Genomic DNA, 22,158 nt, shown 5'->3' on the forward strand with positions numbered 1-22,158 from the left:
GAAGAAAAATGCAAAGCTGGTGAGTGATGAATGTGCTTCATGGGGTTCAATGGACGATGCGTAGCAATAAAATCCATGTGCTTCAAATGGCTTGGCATATCTCTGTCTTTTGTGCCTTAACTACTTTTCCTAACAATTCTCATTACTAGTGATGGAAATAGATAAATATAAAAACAGTTGAATATGCATGCAAAGTTGTCTGTGTAATTAAAGAAATAGGTGGGGGTAATTAGTTTTCAGTATTCATAGCCTAATGAGGGAGATGGCTCACATAATAGTACACAGCAGTATTGTATTTAAATTTGAAAGCTCTATTGAGTAGCAGTAGAAGCATACTAACTGCCATGAAGATTTAGGTAGAGTCTTACATCAGTTATAAATCAAAAATGCCTTTGTCAAATATCAAAACATAATATTAAAAATGTGGGGCAGTACAAACAAAATGTGCTGATATAAAATTGCAGGTAGAACTACTAAATAATGCAAGTCAGTGCCTTTAAGAAATTACTAATCTGAAGTTAGAAGAAATCAAATAAACCAGATATTGTTGAATCACTGCTGTTTTTTAAGAAGTTACCAGTTCATTTGCTATAGTTACACTGCTGAGCTAAGAGACAGTTCAATAAATCAACTCAGGCTTGATGGATTTTACAAACCATTGCAATGAGCGCGTGAAAGAGGAAAGAAATCTCTTAGTATTCCCACTTTGACAAAAGGATATGCAAAGAGCCTGAATGGATGAATGGTTGATTAATTTTGCCAGAAATTTTCCTGACAGGCAGAAATGTGTTTTTGCATTATCATGTTTGCATGGGGATTATTTTGTAAGGTATGAATTATTATGTGTAACCTTACACCTGAGACTTAGCTGGCTGAAAGAGACAGCTCCTGGTCAGTATATGTATAGTTGTGATGTTTCTTATGTTTTAATTCATCACTCTGTCTGTTCAGCGTTTTGCTTGTTACCACTTGCTAATCAGTCAACAGTGAAATCAAATATTGTATGTGACTAAATGAACCTTGTAACTGAAGTGATAGGTTGTGTCTTTTTCAGTATTTTTTAATTGATTTACAAGCTATGAAAAAATCAGATGCAAGTTCTTAACCTAAAATCAGAAAACAGAATAATATAAAGAAGAATAAAAATAGTATATTGTAGGCTATTTCCACATAGCTTATTGACTAATAAAAAATGATACTTATTTTTTTTCTCTAAATTTTTGAGGTAAATAATTCTTAGATTGTGTAAACCTTGCTGTTTTTCAGTGTGGGGATATTTATTTTAATTTTGTACATATTTAGTGCATATTTTATGTGGGGGATCTTTACTTATAAGTATGGTGCATAAGCAGTTGTGTTTACTTTTAGGCATTGTATACTTGTGGTTTTGAAATAAAAGAATTTCCGAAAAGATATGTTCATGTTTACTTCAACCTTTAAAAATATCTGGAGGAAGTACATTTCAACATACTACATTTCTCTATACTTCTCTACCTGGAGCAAAAGTCGTACTGCTATGATTGCAAGTTTTCTAGTTGGTCCCTTCACTTATTTTACAGAGGTAAAGTTCTAAAGACAGATTGAAAAGGGAGGTGTCATTTAAGCCTTTAAATCTGAAAATTACTTCTGTATATTTTAATATATTTTGCATTTTTAACAACTCCAAACTACTTACCCTTTAACTGCCAGAAATGCTTTATTCTTTATCAGTCACAGTTTTCCTATTACAGAAAACATCCACTAACAGTGAGACAAATTACAAGCACTTTGAATTTCTTCCTGTAGAGATGGAAATAAATGAGTACTTTTCACCTCTACACCAGACTACAAGATACACTTTGATATTCTCTGAGTCCTGTACTGCTGCAAAACTACTTTTCTTCTAGATATTGAGGTGCCAGCAATCTAATATTATTATTAGATACACAGGAGTTTATTATTACCTATGTTTGTTAATGTCTTTAGGCTATGCACTCAATGTTTATGTTGTGCAGTAGTGGCAGTGCCTTAACAGGGCTTCATCTCCAGCCTTTCTGAACTGCTACATATTTTGAGTATATGTGTACAAACCCCACTGACACCGGGGAGCATTTTTCACTGTTGTATTTCACAGAGTTAGTTGTACACCTCAGAACCCATGGGGGGCTGCCTTGCTTATGGATAAGAAATTATTCCTTAGGTAGGTGACAGTGATAGACACTGAAGGTGAGACTCTAGGAAGAATGTTACAAGCCAAATGGGCCATGATGATATCCTTATATTACATGTATATAATGTATCTTTTAGGATACATGATGATGCTGTACCCCAGCTACTAAATTCAGAGCTGTCTCAGCTAGTTCTGTAAATGGGGAATAATGAAACTGCAGTTTGGCAGTATACCCGAACAAAATTTTTCTACCTCAGGTTTTATGAATGAATTGAGACTTCACAGTCTTGCCCAGAAATCATGTGCTGTGCTAAATACACAACATGTAAATCTTTATAAGTTCTACTTAAACACAGGTTAAAATGGACAAATCTGAATTTGAATATACAGAATTTGTACCTGTATCAAATGTGAGTAAAACCTGTTTAGCTACGGTCTGAATTCATAAAGAATGGATCGTTGTTATGACACAATGATGAAATGCACCAATGCTGTAGAAAAGGCGCTCTTTCCATTATGAGCCTGTCTAATCATGCTTTCATTGAACAAAGCATACGAATTATTTTTTTTTAATTAAAGAGGAATCCCTATTTTTTCTTAGCTTTCTTTTTAATTTTTTTAGTTACTGTGCATTTCATTAAATAGACTGTAAAAACATAGCACTAAGGGCAAGTGCCAAACAGACACTCATTGCATTATTTAATATGAGCTTTCCACAATGCAATAGTATTTCCAGTTCAAATTCATTCCAACTTAAGTTTGGAATGCCTAAAGTTAAATGTGTGACTGGGGTTGTTATAGAGCAAGACAACAAGGCTCAAAGATGTCCATTCTCCTACTCTTTAGTTTAGGACCTAATACCTTTTTTGTCTTTGGAAACTGTTGACATAAAGAAAGTAGATTTTGCTGCTATTTTTGTTCTTTCTAGAAGACTGATAAATATCAGTGCAGAAGAGCTGCTGTTTGGTACATTGAAATGCGTAATAGAAAAATGCAGTCTTTCCTTACAGAGAAGGTAGGGATTTTTAATAGAGCATTTTTACCAGTGGTGTTGATAGAAGTAAAAAAGAAGTAAAACAAAAAGATGCACTTGTTTGTGTTTCTGGAGTCTAGTAAACATCATACTGTTTATACTGTTCTTTCAATTTTTACTGACTTTTACCTGAAAACTTCTTATAAAAAATTGAGTATTTTTCTGCACTCTTTTGCCTTTCTTTTTAATTTTTTTTTAATAAAGGAGGGGGCTTCTTGTAATTAGCTGGATTTACAACAAATGGCACACAGCCTGTTAGCTCTGCATGTGTGCTGTATCTTTGGTGTTTACCCTATTATATTGCAATTTAAGTATGTCATAAAGTTTTATCAGTGATCACATAGAAATAAACTGGAATGCAGGAGTACCGACCATGAAATATTATGAGAATGCAGTAGCAGTATGTATGACTTCTGTATTGTGATAATTGCATCAGTTGTGAAAATTGTAATGGGATATGATATTCCTCATTTATATTTTGTGATGGTTGGGTATTTTTAGCAAATGAGTTGTCAGCAGAAAGGCTTCATTAGACCCATCAGGGTATCTGCCCATGAATAACGAATCCCAAACTGTACTGACAGTTTCCTTGAGCCAAAATGATGGAGCACCTCTGACAAAAGCCATATTGTGCTCCCCATGTGAGAAGTGTGAAGAACAAAAGAGACAGTTTGTTCTTAATTTGGTCAGGTTAATATTGACACAGTTATCTTAGAAGAGTCAGAAGTGTGTGTAATGTACACTTGCAGTGATCATTGGGTAATTGACTGTTGATTTCATGAATCAGTGTTGCAAGAGACACATAAGTTACAGATTCTCTTCAGATATTTCTGTGATATTTTGCCTCTTTTAAAGGATCATCCATATTTATAGTTATATTATCTGTTAAACTTAAAAAGAAATTCTTGAGAACCAAGAAAATAGAGTTTCAGAGAAAGAAATTTCCAAGCAGTGTAGAGCTCACATGAAATGGTATTTCTCAACAAAAAATCATAATTATTAAACAGGTTATGTTCAAAAATCCTTCAAAGTCTTTGGATTTCTTTGACTTTCTCATTCTGCTTACCTACCTGGTACAAAAAATATTTGTAAATTTCAGAATGTTCATCATATTGCTATCTTACAGCAGAAACTATTTATATGCATTAGACAAAAGCACCATTTTATTACATTTTATGACACTAAATTACTCTAGTAGTTATACTGCTGTTAACTATGCAAAATATATTTACTACTAGATTATATTTATTTCAAGTACATACATTTCAAGTATGCTAACAATCAATTTTTTTCTTTATAAGTTACTTAGAGGGCATTATAACAAACAATAATGTTTACATACGCTGTTTATCTGCTGTATACTATGCAAATATTATGTAATACTTAAGCCAGCATGTTAGTAACAGAAAAGGAGTGTATAAAAATTACAAGTTAACTGAACTTTGTCATTGTTTAGCTATGTCAGTATATCTCCTGCTATACTAATTCATCAACAGAATTTTTTAAATGCATGTAATTAATTTGGGATGTACTAGCTTAACTGTTGAAATTGCTTGCATTTTTTGATTTCTGAAGGAAATTTTTCATTTTCTCTATGTATTTATAATACATTTTGCTTGTTAATTTAGGTTAGCAAATTCAGTCCATATATCTATCATGTCTTTCAATCTATGGCCTTTGGTAGTTTGTAAGACTTGTTTGCAACTGTCATTATTTACTTGAATGTTTGAATTCCTGTGAAGGGAGTATCTGAATACTGTTGCTGGTAGTTTAGAAGAATAAACTTTAGGGGTTGTTTAGGCAAGTTATCAGGAATTTTCAGATGGTGTTGAATGTGCTATAGTTCAGATTTTTTATTTGAATATATTTTAATTGTTCCAAGCTGCAGTTAAGAATGGGATAATTGAAGTGACTTTTTCATGCTCAAGGACATTTTGGAACTGTTTCTAATCTATCCAATACTTCTGTCTTCATAATATTTTACTGATTTTGACATTCAAAGATTTTTCAGAATAATTCTTCACCATAACCCTCTATTGAGATTTCACAGATGAGTGAAATACAGCTGCCAATAAACTGGCAGCTGACTGTTTGTGTATTAATCTGTGTGAATTTCACATAAACCTCATTTTTAGGTGCTATGCAAACATCAAAGGGAAACTTAATCTCTAGTTGCAGAAAGGAATCTACTTCCAAAGCATCTGACAAACAAGATTTTTTTTTTAAGCTTAACTTAGAGTGAGGGTGATGCATTTTGTGGACATATTTGAGTAGATTAATAAATAGTGTTCATATATTTGTAACAAAACCAGTAAGTTATTAGGTAGGAGATGGGTGCAGGGGAATAACATACCACTCTCCACATACAATTGTGCCGTGTTCATGAGGAACTGCTGTTTATTCATGGCCAGTGTAGCTTGGCAGCATCCAAAGAAGTCTTGGCTAGAAGATGACATACAGCAGAAACATAAAGGAGAATATGAAATTTCTAGGTCTTTGTTGACCAGTAGTTAGCAGAAGTGAGGACTGAAAAAAGACATTTATACTTTGTGGATTATGTTCCCAGTTGAGAAAGGTGGATGTATGGTTTATGTTTCAAGTTCTACATAACTGAACTAGACCAAGCATTAATGAAAGTAGGAAACATAAAAGTTTACCTCCTTTATATTTGGTGTGGGGGTGTGTGTAAAAGAAGGTAACTTTTTTGATACAAGGAGTATAAAAATACTTTGCTTCAGTCCTTATTTGTGTGTGTATGTGTGTATTTTTTTTAAGATTTGCACAATTCAGGGAGCCAAGAACAAGGGGATCTGTAGGAACAATCTGTGGTAACGGTGTGTTACAATAGGGTAACATCATCATGGATACATATGAAGGACTGCAAAATTAAATCAGCTTGTGGATTTTGCTTCTCAATACTATTATTTTAACATTTACTTTTTTAGATGAAATATTGATATGACAAATTTCATGAAGTATTTCTTTTTCTAACAAAACCCCCGTGATTTACTCAAGAAATAGCAATAGATCAGTATCACAGAATTACAGAATTGTTAGGGTCGGAAGGGACCTCTGGAGATGATCCAGTCCAAGCCCCTTGCCAAAGCAGGGTCACCAAGAGCAGGTGACACAGGAACATGTGCAGAGGGTTTTAAATGTCTCCAGAGAGGGAGACTCCACAACCTCCCCAGGCAGCTGTTCCACTGCTCTGCCACCCTCAGAGTAAAGAAATCCTTCCTCTTGTTGAGGTGAAACTTCCTGTGTTTCAGTTTACCACCGTTGCTCCTTGTTTTGTTTCTGGGTGTGCCTGAAAAGAGTTTGGCACCATCCTCCTGACACCCACCTTTGAGATATTTCTATGTATTGATGAGATCCCCTCTCAGTCTTCTCCAGACCAAGCAGTCCCAGCTCCCAGAGTCTCTCCTCATGAGAGAGAAGCTCCAGACCCCTGATCATCCTTGTGGCTCTCCACTGGACCCTCTGCAGTAGCTCCTTGTCTCTCTCGTGCTGGGGAGCCCAGAACTGGACACAGCACTCCAGCTGTGGCCTCACCAGGGCTCAGTAGAGGGGGAGGATCACCTCCCTTGACCTGCTGGCCACACTCTTCCCAGTGCACCCCAGGATGACATTGGCCCTCCTGGCCATGAGGGCACTGATGGCTCATGGACAGCTTGTGATCCACCAGGAGTCCCAGGTCCTTTTCCACAGAGCTGCTCTGTACGAGGTCAGCCCCAGCCTGTGCTGGCACTTGGGGCTGCTCCTGCCCAGGTGCAAGACCTGGCACTTCCCCTTGTTGAGCCTCATCAGGTGTCTCACTGCCCAACCTTCCAGCTGATCAAGGTCCCACTGAATGGCAGCAGAGCTTTCAGGTGGATCAGCCACTGCCCCCAGTTTGGTGTCACCAGCAAACCTGCTGAGGGTGCGTTTGATCCCCTCCTCCAGGTCACTGACAAGTAAGTTCAGTAAGATTGGTCCCCGTTATTGATCCCTTGGGAATACCACCGACTACAGGCCTCCTGCTGGACTCTGCTGCACTGATCCTGACCCTCTGAGCTCTGCCTTAAGCCAATTCCTGATCCTCCTCAAAGTCCTCTAACCCACAATTTCCTGAGTTTATTTATAAGGATGTTATGGGAGACAGTGTCAAAAGCCCTGCTGAAGCTGAGGTAGGCAACGTCCACTGCTCTCTCCTCATCGACCCATACTGCTATGCCATCATAGAAGTCTATCAGATTGATCCAATCTGATTTGCCTTTGATGAATCAATCCTGACTATTCATGTGTTCCTGATGACCTTCTTGTCTTCTATATGCTTTTTGATGATCTCCAGGATGATCTGTTCCAACACCTTTCCAGGAACTGAGGTGAGGCTGGCTGGTAGTTATTCGGGTCTCCTTGGCATTTTTGAAGACGGGAGTGACATTTGCCTTCCTTGAATCTTCAAGCAATTCTCCCATTTTCCATGATTTTTCAAAGATGATGGAAAGCAGCAGATTAGCAACATCTGCAAGCTCTCTCAGCACCTGTGTGTGGATCCCATGGATTTAAGGTTTTAAGTCTGCCTAGCTGATCTCTAACCCGACCCTTGACAGCCAAGGGGAAGCCTTCCTTTCTCCAGCCTTCCTCTTTTACTGCTGGGAATTATGAGGGCTGGTCTCAATAGTAAAGACAAGCAAAGAAGGCATTCAGTAATTTTACCTTCTCTGTGTCGTCCATCACCAGAACACCCATCTGATTCTGCAGTGGCCCTGCATTTTGCCTAATCTTTCTTTTGCTGCTGATAAAATCATAGAAGCCCTTCTTGATATCCCTTACCAGACTCAGTTGCAAGTGGGTCTTGGCCTTTCTTGCTGTATCTCTGAACTCCATGTTCCTAGAGTCCTTCCATGTGGCCTGTCCATTGTTGCACATTGTATACATATCTTTTCTTGAGTTTGAGTTTTACTGGAAGCTCCATATGCACCCATGCAAGTCTCCTACTCCTTTTGCCCAGTTTCCTTATCAGGGGTATACACTAACCTAGGGCTTGGAGTGGCTCTAAGCTGTCAGAATCTGCGATATTTAAATGATCCTGAGATTGTAGAAAGTCTCTGTCTTTCTGCCCCATTGCCAAAGAAGAAGTCGTAATTCGTCTGTGCTGTTTTCAAGGTTGTTTATTCTTGCTTATCTATAACATGTTCTGCTGCCCTGCCGCAGGTCTGTCCTGCAGGGCAGCGTGTGGGGCTCTGCCCCCAGTGGGATGGTACAAACATTATATACCAGAAACTACGTGTGCTATATTTACAATAATGTGCCAATATCTGTCACCTATGTTGAACAGTGTGTCCCCAGCCTGAACCAACAGAAGAATGCCAACACTACAGTGAAACATGGAGGGCATGAAGAAGGAGGAAAAGGATAAGACACACCCAATTTCCTCCATCTTGTCCCCTTTGAAGCCCTTATCTAGAATCATAAACTTCTACTTTTGCACCCATGCCACACTAATTATTACTTATATCAACACTCAGAGCTTGTAATTCATCCTGTAAGATTGAAAACTCTTTTCCATGGACAGAGATCAGAGACAGTGTCTCTCGGGGCTCTGTACAGGGGGGTTCCTGACCCCCTGCCAGGGTCCCAGGCCTTCCAGGGCAGCCAGAGGGATACCCTGGATTCCCACAGTAAGCAATGTTGCAAAAGCAGGTAGTGGGAACAAGTAGGAGTTACATTTCACCAGCAGCTTAAGAAGGAAAAACCTGCATTTAGTATTCTAGTGTTCTTCCATTACTGTGCTATGGGACTGGTTCTTGATTTTTATTAGGTACATAGTTGTTTTGACAAATGAAATGAAATTTTCTTGATTATTAGACCTGCTGATGCTTTTTAACATTTACAGCTATTTTTACAAAGAATCAGAAAAGTTACTGACATTTCTTTTAATTTCTTCATGTTTTTCAGGACTGCGTATTACACAAGAGTCTCATTGGTGATCTGAAAGCATTCATAGATAAATATGGGTTTGATGTACTTGTCATTTTGGCCAACTGCTTGTCAGATGAGAAGCAAACAAAACAACAAATAGCAGTATACTCAGAAAATGTAGAGCTAGGCAATCAAGTAAGTACTTGGAAAAAGAATCTGATGTTTTTCCTGGAAAAAAAAGTGTCAGGGTTTTTTTAAGTAATCTATATCAAGATGTTGATTAATTAAGTGAGGTCAAAAGGTAGCAACAGTTGACCAGCAACTAAGCAGCTATTTGAAATGGCTGCATTATTTATATGATTAGATAAGGAAAGATTATTATATTTATTATTGCTTCAGACCAAGCTAACAGAAAAAGGTTATGAGAAATACTGAAACAGGCAAGATTTTTTAATTCTATTCAAATGTTGGTTTGGGTTTTTTTCCCCAGTTTTGACTTGAGTTTGTAGTGTGAGTTACACAAATGTGTGTTTGGCAATGAATGATAAGCAAACACCTTGTAAGTGGTAATGACCAGAACTCTTATATGTATATTGTATTCCTAAAGAATTCAAGCTCTGAAATCAAAACAAATTATTATTATTGTATACATTTGTCCAGAGCTAGGTGCTTTCCATTTTTGTAAACTATATTTATCCCCAGATGGGAGAGATTATCTCATTGGCAACCTTCTGAACTTTTTTCTCAGTCTTGAAACTTAAAATTTTAGGGACAGGTGGCTAATTGACTCCATGATTTTCAAGGCTAATATAAATGCATTTATTTATTTTATCAATATAATTACCCCATGTTTGAAATACAGTCCTAAATTAATTACATAAATTTTACTCAGATTTCTTAAAGAAACAACCAAGCATTTTATTTGGATTTTCTAACAAGAAGTGAACCAAAAAGTCAAATAGTATAATTTCTGACCAATCATATAACAAATACTTTGTCTTGATCCTCTTTTGTAATACATCAACTATTTGGGGATCATAATAGGGATGCTACAGTGAAATGGCCAAGTAATAGGTTAATAGGAAGAGATAGGTATGGCTGTATTACATGATGAGGTAGTCAGTATGTACCTTATGTCCATGACTGCAGTGACTTCTGAAATATCCCATTTTTCAACAGATCTGCTGTGAATTAGAAGAATGTCAGGATCCTTGTTTGGAGCTGGATCCTCTGGAATGTGAATGTGACGAAATTCTCATTTATTATCAAGAAAATTCTTCAGTGACCTGTGATCAAATTTTTCTTCTAATTAAGGAAGTTATAAATAGAAGGCAACCAGAAATGGTATCAAACAGTAGAACTTCTTCTACTGAAGCTGTTGCTGGAAGTGCTCCACTTTCTCAAGGATCTTCTGGTATTATGGAGTTATATGGTTCTGATGTAGAACCACAGCCCAGTTCTGCCAATTTTATAGAAAATCCTCAAGATCTAAATGGGTCTATGCAAGCCCACATTGATGTTAATGTAGACCTTGTAAGTCCAGACAGTGGCTTGGCTACAATTAGAAGCAGCCGGTCTTCCAAGGAGAGTTCTGTTTTTCTTAGTGATGATAGCCCTGTTGCAGAAGCTGCTGCTTCACATCACAGTCTTCTGCCTGGTTTTGATTCCTACAGCCCTATTCCTGAAGGAGCAATAGCTGAAGAGCAGAAGTCTCAGTCAGGAAGCAATAGCGATAACTTTGACCTTTTCAATTTTGATCTGGCACCCATGGCTACAGCTCCATCTGAGTCATCTTCTCGTTCTGTTGATTGCTCCCCAGCAGATGACTATTTTCTCAATAGTGATTCATCAGAAGGGCATCAGCTCACTCTCAAGAAAAAACTTGATGAGACAAATATATTAGAAAATGATACAGTAAAGTATTCAACTGATTTACTTACGACAAAAATTGAGGAAGCCAATCTGGCTGAATTTGATGAGAATCCAGGAGAAATGTGTGAGAAAACTTCAAGTTTGATTGATTTAGTTGAAGGTGATTCTTCTTCACCAGAAGTGTTGAAATCTGCTGATTCAAGAGTTCCACCAACTCCTATGAATAGTCTTGTAGATACTTCACCATTAGATAATGGACAGCCTTTAATTTTCCCACAAGATGTCATTAAAAAAATTAATGAAATAGATAGCACAAATTACTCTCCATCTCGTGTTAGATATGGGAGCTGGTGGGATGGCTTTGACCTAGATTCCAGAAATGCTGATGCATGGAGTTCAAGTGAACAGGAATCTGTATTTCAGAGTCCTGTCTTATGGAAAGATTCTAAAGAAAGTCCATTGCTACAAGAACATACTGATAGAAGAGCCTCAGATTCTGTGTTCCTCCAAAAACAGCCAAAGCAAATGGAATATATGAAAGCAGGTCTATGGGATAATCAGTTTAAAGAAGATAATTGGAACCATGAGAATCAAGAGAAAAACAGTGAACATTCACGTTTGCAAACTGCTTCTTTAGATGAGACAAAGCAAGAAGTGGAGAGCTTTACAGACCTGTGGAAGGTCAGCCAGCCAACACCTATGATGTCAGATGCATGGTGTAGTGGTGAAGAAGAAGGTAGCCACCTAGCCGGAGATTCTTACAAAATCTGGACTGAGCTTGATGAAGGAAATGCTGGGGAATCCTCAGAAAATGTATGGAACGTGTCCAAACTAGATAGAGAGTTAAAATCAGTGAATGTTCCTGAGGAATGGGCCATATCAAAAACTGCTTTATCAGATTCTTCAGAAATCACAGTGGGCAATGAAATTGAAAATCCAGAAATGTGGAATAAAGGAAGGTATTATTCAATAGAAGACCATGGAAAATCTGAAAATACAACTTTTGTTTTCAACAATATGCAAAACAATTCCAAGCTGAACACAGGGGGGAAAACTGTGTTTGGCAATCCTAAACATAGACCAAAACAATTTGAAAATATAGATACTTGGAATATGTATGATAAAAACATCAGAAAAGAAGTAACAGAAGTAGTGGTGCCGTGGGAGGATACCTTCCTATATAAAAACTCGGATCTTAGTTCGTCAAATGTAGCAGAAGATTTAGTTGTTTCTCCACCAGATACCAATTATTCAACATCTGATTCATATGTATCACCTACATATGTGGAAGATGAAAGAGAAAACGAGGACAAGGATTTTGATGAAGAAACAGTTACTGGTAAACTCATGAACACAGATTTGGCTGAGTCAAAAGTACTTGAGAAATCAAATAAGGACCCATTATCTTCTAACAATGAGCCTTTTTCAAATATTAGACATACAGGTATCTGGAACACTCCTCTCAATAACATCACCCAGTTACAAGAAAGAAATTCTGAAATTCCACTTCTTTCTGCCTCTGCTAAACCTTGCCTTAACTCAGAACAAACATCTGATCTGTGTTTTTCAACTGAAACATGTATCCGTGAAAACAACTTTCCTGTATCTAAAAGCAGAAGAGTAATACTGTCATATAATCAAACAATGAATGACTTATCACCATCACAGAATGAATTAAATACTAGACAGAGAGCAGCTGACAAGGCAGAAACAATGAGCAGTGTTCCTGCAGAAGACACAAACACCTCTATGCCAACTTCAGAAAATGCAAATGGTTTGGATCTGAAAATATGTGACTTAGGGAGTGAGATATTTAGTAAGAAGGCAGCACAAAACACTGCCAGGATTGATGAAGAGCTGGGTATTCAGAATTCAGTGCACCAAGTGGACTCATGGGATTTACAGAGTGTGCAGGGTTGTGAGGAAGGCTGGGATAATGCCACTGTAATCGCTAAGGAAGGAGAAGAATGTGAAAGAACATGTGTGACAAGTGGACAGCAGATGATTAATGACATTTGTAATAAACCAGTGCAAGAAGGCAATGAACCTTCAGGTAAAACTGATTTGGAAGAAAATGAGCCAACAACTGAAGTTGCCACCTCCCCAGAAAAACTGAGAAACAGTGTTAGTTTGGAAGTATTAATCACAGAGAATGTGTCATCTTCCAATCAAAGCAATCCAGTTAGTCAGGAAGAGAGAAAAGATGTGTTGCAGAACAGTTTAGAATCTTCAAGTATTTCTGAAGGAGGCAGAGATTATGAATTTTTTGATGACCCCTTACCACAAAATTACAGTTATAATGAAATGAGACAGCTGCTTTCTGAGGGAGCTGGAAAAGAGGCTACAGTGACAGAGGATGCAACAAGTCCCAAGATGGAAAACATTTCTGAAAGTTCTGATAAGGGTAGTGATAATCCTGAAAATAATTCTTCTAAAATACCTGATAGCTCAGATGTCTGGAATGACTCTGGAAAGAATGGTTGTGGCCAAGCCACATCAATTCCTTTGATGGATAAACCACAGGAACCTCTGGAAGAAGGGCAAGAATGCTTATGTGAAGTGACTCCTAACCATCCAGACATTTGTAATTCTGATTTAGTATCTTTTAATAATAGCTTAGAACTGATGAAGATGAATGAAAATTCTTGCACAGATGAGTTTAAGAAAAATCCTTCTGGATTTGTTAGTGTTCCTGATATTACACATATGTCTGTGGTGGAAAATTCATTTTCACTTGAAATAGCTTCTGGGAGAAATGAAAACGCTGAAAATGTAGAACCTGCTACTTATCTTTGTGGAGAGCCATTTGCAGTGCTTAATGACAACTTTCCCCAAACTGCTTGGGATTCACATCCATATGAAGATTTTCTGTCTCCTGCAACAAGTCCTGAGGCCAGTGAAGTCCTTGAAATAGCAAATACCACAAGCAGCCTTTCAAAAGATATACAGATCAAAAGCTATTTGGAAGAAGATAATGTGTGGAGTAATTCAATAAATTATTACACACACTCAAGTGGAACAAGTCCTGACTTAAGTGATACATCTGTGAATGTATGGGGAGACCTTCCAGTTGCTAGTCATCATGAGAAAAGCGGGGATGTGTGGGAGATGAAAAATAATAAAAATCTTGCAGATTCTTTTAAAAAGCAGGAATTTGGGAATGGATATGAAGAAGGATTAGAAACAAGTGGCGAAGAGAACAAGGTTCCTAAAAGCTTAGATTTTTGGAATGCCCATGTAGATGATGATACTGTATCTTCGTTATCAAGTCCTGACATAAATGAGGATTCAGAGAATTCAGAGGCATGTCCAGAAGTGATTAATGAAGATTCAATGTGTGAAAACAAACAGCACAAAGGAGCTGAAAATAAAGAGGATTATGATCAGTCTAATGCAACAAGTCCTGAAGCTAATGAGGACAATTTAGGTGCAAAAACTAAGGTGGGAGAGAAGCTCCTGGTAAGCACCTCCAATGAAAATTCTGAAACAATTGAAGCCAAAAAGATATTGCAGGAGGATGGGACTGTTGCCTTTATTGATCATAGTAAGACTACTCAAGCTACTACAGGCCACTGTGGAACACTTGATGAAATAACTCAGGTGAGTATTTTCAATGAAAAAACAGATAGTGGGGAAGACTCAAATTTGTATCAAATGAATGAAGAGCCTGCGTTAACTTCTGCTGCTTGTGATAAAGAAGAGCACTCTTCAAAAGCTGTAGATAGGTGGAGTATGTCACTGGAAGCTGATTCAAGAACTACTCCAAAATCCACAGAAGGAACATCTGATTTTCTAGAAAACAGTTCAGAGTGGTGGAGTTCACAACCTTGTGAAGAAAAGCAATTGGAAGATCAGTATTCTGTTTCAAGTCATTCTGTAACAAATCAGCCAGGAAACCATAAAGAGTACTCCTGTGGCTCCCCTTCACAAGATGAAGAACTAACAGAAGCACATTTCATGGATAGAGGTAAGGATGAAAATCCACCAGCCTCCCTGCACTCTGATGAAAAAGAAAATGAAAGACTAGTACGTTCTATCAACAGTCCTGATGATCAGATAAATGAAGACACTTTACAGTTAAATCAGTTTGATTCTTTCATACTGGATAAAGAAGAAAGGGAGTTGATAGAGCAGTTGTTTTCTACAGATGAGGAAAATCAACTGACTCCACAGAACTCTTATTCAGATGAGGAACAAGCTATACCAAATACTACAGTTGAAGCAATCCCTGAAATGGGTCTACCAAAAGAAAATGAGAGAAATGCAAGTCTCACTCCTCAAGGACAGCAGGAGGACACCTGTGAAAGAGTAGAAGTGCACAACTCCATGCCAGGTGCTTTTGCTGTAGAAGACTTATCTTTTGAAATGGCAGAAAAGTCAAATCCAGAGTGGAATTTTATAGTTCCACAAACGGCACTTATACCAGATATTTTACAGGATAACACACAAGGAAATAATCAGCAGTTTTCAGTGGAACCTGACCTGTGGACTAATGCTGAGGAGATTGTCACTTTGAAATACAGTGGTGAAAATCCTGATATTTTAAATCACTGTGACCAAGACAATGGTTCAGAATCATCAAGTAGTCCTGATGTGTGCCAGGAATATGGAGCTAAGCACGCCTCTATCCCATCTTCTCAGATTGCAGTGGAGCCTGAAGACAGTCAGCCAATTCATATAAGATCAAATGTGAATAAAGAGGCAGATTTTGATTCAAAGCATCAGTTAGTAATGCAGAAGGTGGAGATGCACTCTGAAAATGGTAGCCTCCAGGACTATGAACCAGTAAAGACCAATGAATTCTATCAGCTTATCTCTTCTAATCATCACGAGCCTCCTGAATTTGCAATTCCAGAAGAATACAGTCTAGAAAATAAGCAGTTTTTTGACTCTGTTGAGTCAGCTGAAATTGCCAGTGAAGTTATAAGAGTGACATCCTTAGATGTGAAAGACATGTTCCATGGAAGTTTCAGTAATGCAAGCCATCAAGGAACACCAACTGGTACAGCTCAAATAGCAACCTCTCAAATGCATTTGCTTCCCATGGATTTCACTCAACCGGGCACGGAAGAACAAACCTTAAAAGAAATTAGTGCCTTGGGTGAAGTTGTAAAATATTCTGATACTGACCATACAGCAATAATTGGTGTTGAGCTAGATAGGTCAGGAGAATGTGCAGATGAATCTGACACAGGCATAGAACATAATATCAAGCATAACTCAGTGACTAATGTCCTGGAAGGCACATGTGGTGGAATGAACATACTGACACTGCCAGGCAGTGAAGCAGCAGAAGGGAAATCAAAGGATGAACGGACACTGTTTCCCAAATCCTTTCTACCTGGTGGTAATGAAAGTGATGAATCTGATTCAAATAATCAACTGTTTGATGACACAACAAAAGAGAATGAACCTGTAATTGAAAATTATGTTTCTGTGTTTAAGGAAATACCCAATGACCAATCGCCAGCTGTGTGTACTCCACCATCTTCTGCATCTTTTGATGCTGAACAGTCTGGCAGCAGAGACTATGCAAACGGTGAGCTCTTGTTACAGCAGCCATTTTATGACAGTGTCTCTTTGGAAAAACGATTGCCACTGCCAGCTCCTCTGGAAGATGCAGAGGGCAACCTAATGACTGAAGATAAGGTGTCTGAGACATCCACAGAGCGCCTTGAGGAAAATCTCACCTCAATACCATCGCTTTCCATGTCAAAAGTAACTCTCCCAGATTCTGATTTCTTGACGGGAAAATCTGAAGCAGAAACAACCGATCCTGACTCACCACCAGGTGGAGATAGAAGATCATGTGATGGTAAGAAAATCTGCTTTCCAGGGCAAATACATAGGATAAAGGAGGAAGTATTTCTGTGAAGCCTATGAGGAGGAGGCTTTGTGTGAAGTGTGGAGTTCATGTGTCTCCCTAATGTACAGAACATTTATTGTGGAAAGAGCTCTAGTATCATTCTCTCAGATGATGCCTTGAACAGGCTACCTGGAACAGAGTTAGACAGAGTTAAAGGAATAAACTAGGTGTTTATTAATAAAGGGCTTCAAAGGATACATTTTCAGCAGTACAAAACCCAGCATGACTACACCCAAGATGGAGCCAAGATGGTAATGAGTTTTCATGCTTTTATAAGTTTTGGTCCATTTACATATTGGGGTTAATTGTCCAATTACAGCTTCAGATTATTAAGTCCCATCCTTCAGACTGCTCTCCTCAGTTCGCTGTTGTTTATGCATTTTTGTCCTGAGGCTGTAACAGTGTCCTTGGTCTCAGGCTGGAAAGAGATTGTTTTGTCTACCTAAACTGTGAGGAGAACTTGCTAACACTTTATATGAAGTTTCAAATTATATACTAATGCAGTACAGAATCTGGAATATATGAAAGCTGAAACTTAAGCATCACAGATAGATCTAAAGCTTTTAAACAGTGGAGTAGTAATATAATTTCTGTTGTTTGTACAGGGCCTAGCCTATGGGACACTGAATTGTTTGTGCCTTGGGGATGATTGCCGTGTTAATGTATAACCTTTAACAATAATGATGATGGTGATGATATTATAAAATTCAAGTACACATTAACAGAGCAAAGCAAAACTGAAAAGAGCTTTATCTCACAGTACTGATTAAACTATACTATGGTGACTAAATCAGTAGTTCAGAAATTAAAAAGAGTTTCTATTTGCCTGTTCTTTTAGAAGCTGGCACTGACTCCCAACTTTGTAGGAAGGAAAAGCTGAGAAATTCCCATAAGATCCCTGAACTGGAAAGTACAGACAGTAAAGAAGATGTGAGGATGCAGGTGCTCCCAACTTCACCAGAGATGGATTACATCCTTGTTACTGAGGAAGAAAATACACCTGCAACAAATGATACCTTTGAAAGAAGCAAAATTAATTTTTCATTTCAAGAATCCCATGAAGGCCTTTCACCAGGCTCCTTGGATGCCTCTCAGGCAATATCCATTTCAAATGAAAGCAAAGACCATCTTGTTTGTGGGACTGGATGGGATGTAGAGGAGAAAAATTTTTCTGCTGTGCCTCAAGAGTTGGATGGTGAAAGGAAATCACAAGAAAGCTGTGGACAAGATGAAGGTTGGATTATATTGGGACAAAATGAAGTAAGTGACATATCAAATGAAGAAATTTCTGCCAAGACAGAGATGCTGAAATCAGGGTCTGGACATCCTGGTGAAGAACTGGCATCTGTTGTAGAGCAGGAATTGATTTTTGACACTTGGACAGAATTTCAGGTAGAAACTCCCCTTCAGAAATCTTTTGAACATGAAGGCTGTTCTCCTTCAGATGGCCTGTCTGCTGAGAATGTGAGTTTGGACATTGCAGGAACATCAGAGTTGCAGGTAGTTGGTGGTGATAGTACATGGGAAGCAAATTCTCAACAGAGGCTTAGGAATAATGTAGCAACAGAAGAAGAAATGAAGGAGGAAATAGTTCTTCTCAACAGTGACAGAGAATTGAATCAAAAATCAGGGTAAGTAAAAATCAGCCTATTTTCTTTCCAAAGTCTTCTGTTGATTTGTTACTTATGTTACTGAGGTGTGTGTCATTATGGCAAGACTTTCAAGTCTGAAGTATACAAAGCACTTACACTATTTAACTATCAATGTATTACTTCCTTTCTGTAAACAGCTTGTTGGTTCTTCATTACTTGATATGAGCCAAATTAGGGTTGTTTTGCAATTGATTTGAAGGTTACTTTCTTGCAGGAGTAAATCTATCTTCCTTCTGTGAAATCCCACTGATTGTATTACCTACCTTTAAATTTGAAAGAGATATGGCCAGGGCATACAGGCCCAAGCCAGGTACTGATGATGTTGCCAGTTTATGATGAGATTATGGAAGGATTGAAATGAAGTACTATCTCTGCCCAATGCAAAACTGCTGAGTAGGAAGAAAGGAAGAAATCAAGACCCAGAGTCAGAAAAACATGCTACTTGTAGAGGAAAGAAAAGCATGAAGAAAAGTTGTGGTCTTTGTGATTATTTTCAAGCTCTAGTCAGATCAGAGGAGCATTTATGACTGTTGGAATGAAACTGGCAGTTGAAGCAGACGTGAATACATACGGACCTGGTTTTGGGTGGACATGCAGTCTCTGTGGTGGCAGTATTCCTCCTGCCCAGTGACTTTGTGTCATCAGATGGAGTAAGGGGTGGCCCTGCTGACTCCATTTACTGTAGTGTATTGGGAGAAGGTGCTTCTGTTGTTGACCTCTCTTCCTTTGCAAACAGCAGGCTGCCATCAAGGGAGAGGAAAACCTTCAGAAGTGTTAGCAGAAGATGATCACTCATCAGACCTGTAGAGCCTGAAGTAAACAAATATTGAGTATGGTGGGTTGGCACAGTCTTTCTGTTGCACCCAATCCTCTAAGCTTCTAAATTCCATTCCAGAAGGAAAAGTATAAATTTTGCAATGTCCTATAAAAGAGACATCTGGGAAAAGCCAAACAAGCAATATTTCCAAGCAGCTGTTTTGCATCCATGTTGTTGTGTGGAAGAGTAGCTTAGGATCTGCAAATCTAGGAATGCTAGATGTCTTTTGACTTGGTGGTGCTTTGTTTGTTAGCCCTGGAAGCCATTTTCTGGTGTTACCTCTGCAGGGTTTCACTGGGAGTTCATTAAAAACAACTAATTTCAATTAGTAAAGATGCTTTTTTTGACAAACCATGCATTTCTAGTTAAAAATCTTAGAATAATGAAATGCCTACCGGTTCTGCTTACAGCTGGTAATGACTGGGACAGGAAACAGGAATAGTTGTTTAGGGGTGCTGGCTAGTTGCAGGCTTGCAAGTCTGACATGAAGAAATTGTCTGTTATTTCCTCTGTCTCCCATAAAGCACTTTAAATTAAAACCAGACAGATGCTGACCCAGTCTAATTCACATTAATGATTAATTACATGAAGGCAACATCCTAGAGGTTTGAGTTGTCATACTTACATTCCCATGTTTTTAGAGAAGAAAAGAGAACTCTAGGTATCTGATTTTGAATGATTTTTAAGTAAAGCAGCACATTTTTGACTTGAGATAACTTTGATGAAGTTAGACACCTCAGGAAGAAAATCTCTTTTTTGAATTTAGACTGGTACTAGAGAAAACATTTCTATGCCGTGGATTTGTAGGGATGGGTTAATATCTTATTGCTATAAATTGTTATATCCATTTGGAGAAGCACTCTGCTGTTTTTTAGGAACTTCAGCAAATCCTGCACTGCTACTCAACAATAGTTCACACTGGAGTTTTGCATGCAGTACATTCATTATTCTTAGAACGTAGTGTATTTGCTTAGACCAATTCCTACATTAAAACCCAAAACTGGACCGTGTTAATGTTCTTGTGTTTTCAATGAAAATTTAAATGTCTGATGGAATATGGTGCATCTTTCAAGATAAAATAATTCTTGGTATAGAATATATATGTTCTCTATAGCTTCAGGTTTAGTCTTTTTTCTTATCTTACTTAGAAGTTGTTTAATACTAAATGCCTTTTTAGTCAGTAGCAGTGGCTATTTCTGTCCTTTACACTACTGATACTGATGCCCAGAGAAGCATAGTAAGCACCTTATTCAGCTTTCACATTAACAATTAATTGTGGAAGCATGGAACCCACAAAATCTACTTTGCTTTGGGTTTAAGTTTTCTTTCTTGGTAAGTTGTAAACTTTAATGAAAGTTTTTTCCAGCATTAATGTTATTAAAAGTAATTAATCCTCTTTTGTGAGGACTTTGTATGTAATAGAGATTGCTTTTGTCATGTGGTTTTCCCCTCAGTTTCCCCTCTGCTTGGTAGTTGATATTCAATAAACTTAAGCTTATATTTTTGGTGAGTTAGGTAAAGACTTCAGACTTCCTAGGAGAACAGACATACCCATCCCTATGCATGCCCACAGCATGATCACAGAGGCCTTGATTACTTTGAAACCAAAGCAAACACACACAAAAAATACTATGATGAAACACATACAGGAATCATTATTCCTAGATGATATGCCCATTTAATAACAGCTCTTACATAAACAGCTGAAAAACTAGCAACTGACATGTTAGATCTGTGTAATTAGAAATGCTTTCTTAATGTATTTAATTGACAGTTTTAAAAACAGAAGTTCCTTCTTAAAACATAACTGACATTAACTGCCTTTCATGGCCAATGAAGTTTAAAATAATATGATGCAGCAGAGCTGCCAGCCCATGGGAGGTTAGTGAAGAAACATTGGTGTCATCACATATGAGAAGAAACTAAGACTTTCCTGATTGTTGCAATACAATTTCTGGAAGGCACCTGATGGTCATCAGGCTCTGAGTCTGCCAAAGATTTACATCAAAGTAGGATGTAAAGAAACTCTTTAATGTGAGGGTGGTGAGGCACTGGAACAGGTTGCCTGGAATAGCTGTGCAATCTTCATCCTTGGAAGTGTGCAGAGCCAGGCTGGATGGGGCACTGAGCAACCTGATGTAGTGGTAAGTCTCCCTTCCCCAGTCAAGTGGGTTGGAACCAGGTGATCTTTGAGGTCCCTTCCCTACCCAAATCATTCTGTGGTTCTATCATCGTAGAAAAACAAAAAAACTTTTGAAAAGGTGAATTTGTATTCAAACTCAAACCCAGCCAATGAACAGCTGATTTAGTAGTCCAAAGTTTATGAAGGCACTTACTTAGTAACTGTCTTGTAATCCCTTTTATATCCATATGCCCCTGTTCAGGAAAAAAAAGAAAAAGTTCCTATTTGTACTGTGTTGAAGTAGACTCCTTTTGTAGTGGAGTAAAGGTCAGTGAAGGATGCAGTTTGCATTGTTTTCTGCTGTCATCCAGCAGATGTCTGCCACTTCTTCTAATAAAATTGCCTGTTACACAGAAGAGATGTTCAAACTCTGATGGCTGAAAACTTGGAGCTTTCTAAATTTAAGGATGCCAGTCCTCAAGTAAACACCTTGTTTGACCTGAGACCTTGGAAAAGGCTTCAAAAATTAAATTATAGGTCAGTAACACTGTGTGTGTAGTTCAGATAGTATTGTGTGATCTCACACAGTGAAAAAGCTCAGTTTTAGGATTTTAGTATATGGTGATATTTGGGAGCTAAGATGGAGAATTTTGGGTGTGATTTAGTTGTCTTTATTGCACCTTCTTCTTCATGAATCTGGGTGTTTTTCTCTAGTTGGGTAAAAGATGTCCACCTTTTGGATT

The 22,158-nt window shown here is 38.0% G+C and overlaps 1 protein-coding gene across 7 annotated transcripts in view; it reads left to right on the forward strand.

The window, feature by feature from the left end:
* PRUNE2 (prune homolog 2 with BCH domain) overlaps nt 1–22,158 on the forward strand; it is a 135,439-nt gene that overhangs the window by 68,855 nt on the left and 44,426 nt on the right. For all 7 annotated transcript variants that reach the window (XM_030258582.4, XM_030258584.4, XM_030258583.4 and 4 more), the window contains exons 7-9: nt 9,123–9,281; nt 10,266–16,773; nt 17,663–18,455. In XM_030258582.4, the coding sequence (XP_030114442.4) occupies nt 9,123–9,281; nt 10,266–16,773; nt 17,663–18,455 (7,460 nt within the window). The remainder of the gene's footprint in view (nt 1–9,122; nt 9,282–10,265; nt 16,774–17,662; nt 18,456–22,158) is intronic.

The sequence above is a fragment of the Taeniopygia guttata genome, chromosome Z (genome assembly GCF_048771995.1).
Source record: "Taeniopygia guttata chromosome Z, bTaeGut7.mat, whole genome shotgun sequence".
In the NCBI taxonomy this organism is placed as follows: Eukaryota; Metazoa; Chordata; class Aves; order Passeriformes; family Estrildidae; genus Taeniopygia; species Taeniopygia guttata.